At 36.4% G+C, this 9,445-nt stretch overlaps 1 protein-coding gene across 1 annotated transcript; it reads left to right on the forward strand.

Moving 5' to 3' along the window:
- The first annotated feature begins 7,573 nt into the window (after positions 1 to 7,573).
- LOC103520817 (mitochondrial intermembrane space import and assembly protein 40) lies at positions 7,574 to 9,430 on the forward strand. Its single transcript, XM_008485913.3, has 4 exons — positions 7,574 to 7,649; positions 8,018 to 8,223; positions 8,576 to 8,823; positions 9,020 to 9,430. The coding sequence occupies exons 3-4, from the start codon at positions 8,589 to 8,591 to the stop codon at positions 9,214 to 9,216; spliced, it is 432 nt and encodes a 143-aa protein (XP_008484135.1). The 5' UTR covers positions 7,574 to 7,649; positions 8,018 to 8,223; positions 8,576 to 8,588; the 3' UTR covers positions 9,217 to 9,430.
- Positions 9,431 to 9,445: the final 15 nt, after the last annotated feature.

The raw sequence follows: 9,445 nt of genomic DNA on the forward strand, positions 1-9,445 counted from the left end.
AACGACTTGTGTTTCAAAACACTATACATAAATCTATGGTTTAATTGTTAAATGGCATACATGGGGAATGGGGGGGTCTATGAAAGGAGGGCCATTTTTCATACTGAAAACAGTATGATAATGCTAATGCCTTTTCAAATCAGTATGGAAATCAGCCGACCCGTACCCTTGGACGGAACGACTTAAGATTTGATTGATGATGGAAAATTTCTTTTCTTTCATAGAACTCCTCATAATGATCTATGGTGCAATACCATAATATATTGTTATATCATTCCTTTCTATTCATTGTGTTATGGGAGGTTCAAGTAGCTTTAGTTCCTATCAATTTGTTGTGGTTGTTATTGTTCTAGTCTCCTAATAAGATCAACTAATTGCACAACAATCATGAGCTCTTGGTCATTTGATTCTTTTTTCTCCTAAAAATATGGTTTTTCCTAAAGGCCTGTCCCCACTTGTCGTTCGAAAAAAAAAAAAATCGTGTCGCGTGTATAGTGGGAACACTCATTTAAATTACATAGCCTACAGGACATTCGGAAAAAAATTGAATGAAGCTCACAACAAATCGGAACAGGTCTTAAAATTGATCAAATATGGTGTTTTAGCACGGTGTCTATTTATGATTTATGAGCTTATGACAAATACCTACTCATAGGTAAAGGTATGCATTCGGCGGTCTCTAGTGATTTCATTAGGACAAATTGTATGAACGCCTGAAAACTAGTTGAGTTATGCAATAATGTGTTTCACAACAACAGATGCATGTGTGTCACAGATGTTCCTCCTCATAATGATCTATGGTTTAACTTTATACATGATCTATGGTGCAATACCATATATTGTTATATCATTCCTTACTATTCATTGTGTTCTGGGAGGTTCAAGTAGCTTTAGTTATCCTATCAATTTGTTGTAATTGTTATTGTTCTAGTCTCCTAATAAGATCAACTAATTGCACAACAATCATGAGCTCTTGGTCATTTCATTCTTTTTTCTCCTAAAAATATGGCCTGTCCCCACTTGTCGTTCGAAAAAAAAAATCGTGTAGTGGGAACACTCATTAAAATTACGTAGCCTACAGGACATTCGGAAAAAAATTGAATGAAGCTCACAACAAATGGGAACAGGTCTTAAAATTGATCAAATATGGTGTTTTAGCACGGTGTCTATTTATGAGCTTATGACAAATACCTACTCACAGGTAAAGGTATGCATTCGGCGGTCTCTATTGATTTCTTACTAGGACAAATTGTATGAACGCCTGAAAACTAGTTGAGTTATGCAATAATGTGTTTCACAACAACAGATGCATGTCTGTCACAGATGTTTCTCTAGTGTTACAGATCGCAAAGGTATTTTTCCTGTGGGAGTTTTTCTTCTTCTTCTTTCTTTTTTCTTTATCTAGAATGCAATTCCCAAATCTGGATTTTTTGGGGCTGAGAAGACAAGATGAAGGAAAACAACATTTGAAAGTTAAGCTTCCATGATAGTTTTAACTTTGTTGACAGGATTCCGTATGCTTTCTTTAAAAGAAGTGGGAAAAGTGCTTCAAAACAGGTGAAAATCGTAAAGAACAAGAGAGAGAGAGAGAGAGAGAGAAACTTCCACAAAAAAACGGCTAAAATCTACTATTCTTTTTTTTAAGAGGTTGACAGAGGGAACTGTAACTGCTATGGCCTTATCGTCCCGAAAATCGAAGAGAGAAGGAAGACAGGATAGGAGAAAGCCAGCCGTTCCGAGAACGAACATTATCCCATCAGAGCATCAGATCTACAAATTACAAATACAAACCGTTGTGATCTAACGCAATTTTGAATCTTCGCGGCTCAGTAGTTTATGCTATCACTATACGTAATACGTATGTATGTATGTATGTATGATTGTAATTTATTTAATGTTGATTATGCAGCATGGGGTACATGGATATGTTTTGTTTCGCATATATTAGCAATCATAGTGTGGCAGGTCCCTCAACATGCGTTATGAAATTGTGAACACCTGTGTATATAATGAACACTTGTAGTGTCGTATCACACCTTACTCCCATATCCTATAATTAACACCAAGTTACATTTATTTGTAATTTTCATAGAAAACATATCTAGTGTAAAGGTTTTTCGACCTATCGACAGAACGTGGGCTTTTTGGGGTTTTTTGGAAAAGTTTTTTTTTTTTTTTTTTTTTTTTTAGGCAGTTTGGTAGAGGGAACTGAAATAATCTAAGTCTTATCGTCCCGAAATCGAAAGGAGAATGAGGGCAGGGTAGGAGAAAGATAGCCGCTACGAGAACGAACCTTATCTGTTTAGGATAAAGTTCGCCCCGGACGGGAATCGAACTCGCGACTAGCGGCTACAAGTCAGGCGCGCTACCTTCCAAGCTAACTGGGCTGATGGCGATCTAAGTTTTAATTCAGACGATCGGTCTTTCAGGGGAAGGCCCCCTTGAAAGTTTATGAACACCATTTTTATTTTATTTATTTATTTTTTTTTTTTTGTCAGGGTTGTCCTGAAGGAGCTCTGCCACCCAACCACCCAGTTCATTTAGTTTCTCCCCTATGGAGCTACGCCACTGATTACCTGGTAGTGTGATTATGATTAACTCTGATCAGTGAAAACAAGATGATTCAAATTCTAAACACTTCATCCAGAGTGCATTACTAAACAGTTATTATTGACTGAGTACAAATATATCTTCATATCACCATGGAGAAGGGTAAGCTGTGCGTAAATCTCACTTATTTCAAGTAAGATTTACGCAGATTTGTCAAAATAGGTATTCCTCCTAGAAATCTCAAAATATTCCTCCTTAAAATGTATATATTCCTCCTTGAATGTCAAAATATTCTGCCTTAAAAATGTCAAAATATTCCTCCTTAAACGTCAAAATAGTCTTCCTTGAAATTTCAAAATATTCCCAACAACATATTTTTTGTTAGGGAATTTAAAAATATTCCGCCTTAAAATGTCCAAATAAATTCTGCCAGACTATACTTACCTATCATCATAGTCTTCCTTGAAATAAAATATTCCGCCTTAAAATATCTAAATTTTCTGCCTTAAAATGGCAAAATACTAATCCTACAATTATCAAAATATTCTTTCTTAAAATATGAAGGAATATTCCCTGAAATGGTAGGTTCTTGGCGAAAGACGCATATTTGGGTAATAAATAACTAATGTACCTACCTGCCTAGGTAAGTATATTTTAAAGTTCAATTAACGCATTATAGGTGATCCAAATAAAGCATGGTTGGTCCAGTGGTAACGCGCTTGCTTGCCATGCAGAAGGTCCCGGGTTCGAATCCCACCATCGACAAAAATTTAGTGTTCTCGTGTTGACCATGACCCAGCACCTAAATGGGAAGTATTGTGTCTCTTCTCGCCCATCTGGTGAGAGGCATACTACGGGATGGGCATGCTACGACACAGATCTTTCAATATGAGACTGTATACCTGTAGCATGTTCCTCTAACAAATATGTACTCCCTACTCTTCACTCCACAAAAAAAAGGCCATGGGTTCCAGAATAAACATGGTACTTATCGGCTGAACTTACAAGTCCCGATAAATGAAAGAAAAAAAACCATTCCTTCTTATGAAGGATCAATTTTCCTGTTTAAAGATTTTTTTTTTTTTAATGAAAAAAAAATGATTTTATCATTTTAGTTTATTCAAATTTCGTCCTTATGCAAGTCCTATTGATTTAAGTTTGCCAATATTACTATATTTTTTTCTTGTTTTTATTCAGACTGGGGCTGGTGTGCCAATAGATCTTCTCAAATTCAATCCTGCCCAAACCAGAGCTATACTGAGGTGCCCTGCTTCATTCTTTATCAAGCCAATGTTAATGTACCTGCCTAGGTAGGTATATTTTAAAGTTCAATTAACGCATTATAGGTGATCCAAATAAAGCACTATAAAGGTAGAAACACACTACCCTCACGTAACATGAGAGGGACTGAGGGTAGTGTGTTTCTACTTTCACATACGTACCTAACACTGAATTTAGGAAGAGACCGGCTATAATGAAATATGCGAGACAAAAAGCCATTTCATTATTTAGCATGCAATCCTCGTTAGGAATGGAAATCTAATATAAATAATATATAGGTAATAAAATATTTTGTAGGTCTGTTTAATTAGCGAGACCAATATTTGAGTTTAAGGAAAAGATCACATTTGTTTTTAAAATAAACCAAATTAACCAAGTGAGTTTTCATTGTTTGTCACTTTGTCTGTTTCGCAATACCTATCTCTCCAACTGTGTGTCCATTTCTCACGACATTCTGGCAGACATAGGTAACCAACAAATAGGTAGGTAATTATATAAATTATAGACGGACAACTAGCCATTGCCAATTTGCCAATAAAATTCTCAATAGATCAGTTGCGCTTACTTGGGTGATGTTTCAAAGTCATAGAGCAGGAAAAATGAGGACCAACGGAATTTTTCTTTTCTTACGACTTTTCTCGAGATAAATCGATTTAGGAAATACCGGTAAATCGTGAACTTTGACGTCACGGGATAAGCTCCCGTACACGATGACGTCACATCAAATGTCCCTAACAAAGCTCCCTCTCAGGCAACACATTAATGTGTTTGTGCGCATACGTTTCTGTGCATTTCTTTCTGCTCCTCCGCAAGCGCGCTCGCATACTGACACTACCTAGCGGACGAAAAAAACAACTGCGTAAATTCTGACGTCACACATCTTTGAACTCTTTCATTAGAACGGAAAATGAAAATTGAATTTTCGACCTTTTACAGTTATTTTTTCGGAGTTTTTCCTTCATGTCTCAAACATGTTTGCTAAATTTCAATTATATGAGACTAACCGTTCGACAGTTTTCCTACGCGCGTCCCAATATTTTTCCACAATGGAACCACTGGCTTCCAAGGCTGGACAGGAATTTAGATGTGCTTAGATCATGGGCGAGTTAAACGAAAGTAAAATCGAGTTACAAACAAATAATTCACTTTGCTTGTTCTATAAATCTCACCTGATGTTGTGCTGGCGTCAACTCGACAAACATCTGCTTCCTCCCATTTGCTTTATCGGTAGCACTGCTCTCCTCTTGACCATTTATAATTTTTACCCATTTGCAACTGCTCCATTTCAGCCAAAGAAAGTAATGGATTTAAAAATAATTTTAATTAAAATAGAAAAAATGTAGGTATACATATCAACAAATAAGTTTGACTCACTTCACACTCGAAAAAAATCGACACACTGCACCAGCACGCCAGATCAAATTACATACACAATTATTACACTGCACGAAGAAATTTTTGTCCCAAGATAACAGTGTCCCAAGTTCGGACAGTTTACGGTATTTTTCACAAATTTCTTTTACAAATAGGTAATAGCATATGGGTAACTGTGTGTCTTCAGATACTCTTTAGAAGTGTAGAAACCTACATTATTAAGGAATAAGAATAACCCTGGCTAGCTGGCAGTTTGCCAAAGGGTTCACTCATCTTTGAAAGAATAAAATGATATGAGTCCTTGTGATAGTGGACTTTGGTTTGGAATGAGCAGATTAGCTGGCAGTTTGCCAAAGGGGTCACTCAGCTTTGAAAGAATAAAATGATATGAGTCCTCATGATAGTGTACTTTGGTTTGGAATGAGCAGATTAGCTAGAGATCTTGAAATGAACTTTTATCTTTAGGATAAAATATTGCCTGGGCAGAAATGGAGCCTGTTACCTAGCACTTACAAGGCAGATGTTCTACCCTTCAAGCTAACTAGGTTGGCAATGTCTTTCTTATTTTGCTAGGTATTCCACCAAGCAACTTTTTTCTCCATTGTGAAAGTTATCTTCCAGAATGAACTGGAAGTACCTATCTAAGTTCACAGTATATGTTTTTGTATATCAGGATAAAGAAAACAAGCAGTTTGAATATTGTTCCTATCCCCATGTGGACAGTTGTTAGGGCTGTTCCCATTTGTATGTAAATTATATTATGTAATAGACATAAATAGGATGGGATGTTATGTAATAGACATAAATATAACAATAATTATTTATTGTTTTCAGGTCTCAACAGCTCACTCTCACTGATGAAATATTCAACACAAAATGGCTCTTTGACAAGATTGCCTCAAGTCAACCAATTACAAATTGTTCAGAAATTGTCCAATCAAAATTTCACATCTGTAAGTTGATAGTATGTACTTATTGGGCTCTTTATATTTAGAGCATGGCCTAGACCTAAATGTTCCTATTACAGTATTGCTAAATTGCTTTTCCTCTGATGTTAATCAATACTTAATTGGTCCATATCAGTAAAATGATAAGGGGAGCTTTAACCCCATATGTTCCAAGACATAGGACTTGAGTACATGGTAATTCTTACCATGTATCTGCAGTTAGATTATGGAATTCTCTTGATAGGGATATAAGAGACTCACAAAGTCTAGGAGCATTCACAACCTCCCTGGTTAAATATCTTAGGCTGTGTTTATGTACTGGGCTGAGCTAGGCCATTGTCAGCCTTTAAGCGTGTAAAGTTGGCGGGAAATTCGAAACTTTGATTTTTTTTTCCGCAACTTGTACAATCTGAATTCATTTTTTACTTTTTATCTCTAGTTTGCACGTTTATATTATACTTTTTATTCATATTAGATATTAAAAACAAGCAAATTACAAAGCAAACAAAAATAAATATAAAATAAATTTTAAAAATTGCCGCCGGGACAGCTATCTCACATCGTCCGAGCTCATCTCAGCCCAGTACATAAACACAGCCTTCAAGGCTCACAGTGAAAGAAAAATTTAGTGGTTGGGTGGCAGTGCAATAGTCCTAAACTAAAATGGACGTGGCACATTAGGGATCAGGAAGAGACCGCCTTAACATAGTGGTTGGGTGGAAGAGCTCCTCTAGGAGATCCCTGCCACTTAAAGCCATAAAAAAAATACCTAGGCACCTAGTCATATCATTCCCAAATGCCTAATGAAGTAGGTCAAGTAGGTACAAATATAGGATAAGGACAGTAGTAGGTATCTAGAGATTGGACTTTTTTTTCTCAAACTTTCTTTAAAAATAGGATTGGTAGTTCTGCAAGAGTAAATTTAACACTTTTACCACTGGTGTTATGCCAAAGTAACACCTTTTTTGTGTGATAGTGGAAAACGGTGTTACGTCAAGGTAACACTGTTGGAGCCCTTGGTGTTACTTCAATGTATCACCAATAAGATTTTTACTTTTTGATTGCTGGAATGGCTTCTCAAGGCTTCTAGCAATCTAGGGATTTAAAGAAAATTTTCATGAGACTTATAGAAATCAAAAAAAAATGCAAATTTTAGCTGGATATATGGACTAGGTATATTTATTTATTTTTTATGTTAGCTTGGTGTATGTGTTTACTGGGCAATATTTACATGGATTTGTAAAGATGGTGTCAGATCAAATGGAAATTTTGGCATGGAAATTTTGTTCAATGTTTTCACGCAGTGCTGGTGTTCCATGGATGTAACAGTGGTAAAATTGGTTGTGGCATCCTGTAAACACATGTACATTGCAGCTTTGTTTCATTTGGATATTGAATATTTGTGTATTTTTCTTTTACAGAGAAGCCAATACTACTGTTGATGATGAACATTTCCTTGCTCATGTCAAGTGTTGCATCAAGGCATTGCTAGGAGAAGTAAGTTCTGTTTGTCTTTCCTTCTATTGTGCTTGTGCAATAGCATATCTTTCAATATGAGACTGTATACCTGTAGCATGTTCCTCTAACAAATATGTACTCCCTACTCTTCACTCCACAAAAAAAAGGCCATGGGTTCCAGAATAAACATGGTACTTACCAGCTGAACTTACAAGTCCCAATAAATGAAAGAAAAAAAAAAACCTTTCCTTCTTATGAAGGATCAATTTTCCTGTTTAAAGATTTTTTTTTTTTTAATGAAAAAAAAATGATTTTATCATTTTAGTTTATTCAAATTTCGTCCTTATGCAAGTCCTATTGATTTAAGTTTGCCAATATTACTATATTTTTTTCTTGTTTTTATTCAGACTGGGGCTGGTGTGCCAATAGATCTTCTCAAATTCAATCCTGCCCAAACCAGAGCTATACTGAGGTGCCCTGCTTCATTCTTTATCAAGCTACAAACTTCTTTGACAACGTGTGGATATTATAACAATCATCCAGCCAGATTTATCACTCATAGGACTTCTCCCTGCTTACTTAACTTGCTGTCGGTCAACTAGGAACAAAACAGGTTAGACTTGGGGATCACGTATTATGTTATTCCCTAATGTATGCACCTCACAAAATTTTATAAAATTATATCTTGACTTGAAACACAAGATCAATTTTTTTTTTTTTTTTTTTTCTATTCTTTGAATTGAACTCTTGAATCTTCTGCATGATAAGCAGGCACATTGCCACTATATTAAGTGTCCCCCTGATATTTTTATAGGCTTAACCCAACGTTTAGTTCTGTTTGCCCCTACTCCCTACATCTAAGCCTCGGAGTGGGCTTTTTGTGTAGAGAGTAGAGGGTTAAACTGAAAATTTCCCTCTGATATTGATCTGTCTATTTACCTACAGTCTTGGTTCTTCTTTTACAGACTCACACTCACAATGTCAACGTGTCAGCGTGAAGGTAAAGACTTCATCATATTTGCCACCAAAGAAGACCATGCCATACCTAGCAGTGTAGAACTACCTCCCCCTGAACCACAACCAGGTCTGATTCTACCTGATGGTTCTATCAATTGGAACTGCCCGTGTCTAGGCGGTATGGCTACAGGACCTTGTGGTGTACAGTTCCGAGAGGCATTCTCCTGCTTCCACTATAGCACAGATGAACCTAAAGGTAATAAATATGCTCAACACTGATTTTTTTTCTCCTCTCATCACATGTCCAAGATATTCTATGTTTTAAGTTAACAAATGTCGACGGATAACTCTCGAACGGTTTGTATGACTTTTGATGAAATTTGACAAAAATGTCCAACAGAAAAAGGAAATCTCCTTTGATTCTGGACCTGATCTTTGTCTTGTGTTTTCAGGCGTTAACTGTTTCGAAGCATTCAAAACAATGCAGGACTGTATGGCTCAGTATCCCACCCTGTATAAACAGAATGATGATGACGATGAAGACCTAGATGATGTTAAAGATGAATCCATACGAAAAGAAGCCCAGGAGAAGGCAGATAGAATAATAGAACAAGCAGACTCTGGTAGTAGTCATACGAACAAGAAGTAGAATATGTGAGGGTCTGGTCAGAAAACCGAGAAGTCAACTTTTAGTGTACCTATCATTCTTGTGGAAGTTTGTTTGACTTCCACCAATCATGGGCTAACACCGGCTCCAATTCTCAACTCTCGAAATTTTTGAGTTGTGGCGGCGTCATCTTGGATGTTGAAAAACTTTTGTAGGTGTCTTCATCTATGTTACAAGATATGTTTCAAACACTATACATAAATCTATGGTT

Source organism: Diaphorina citri, unplaced genomic scaffold (genome assembly GCF_000475195.1).
Source record: "Diaphorina citri unplaced genomic scaffold, Diaci psyllid genome assembly version 1.1 scaffold4124, whole genome shotgun sequence".
Lineage (NCBI taxonomy): Eukaryota > Metazoa > Arthropoda > Insecta > Hemiptera > Psyllidae > Diaphorina > Diaphorina citri.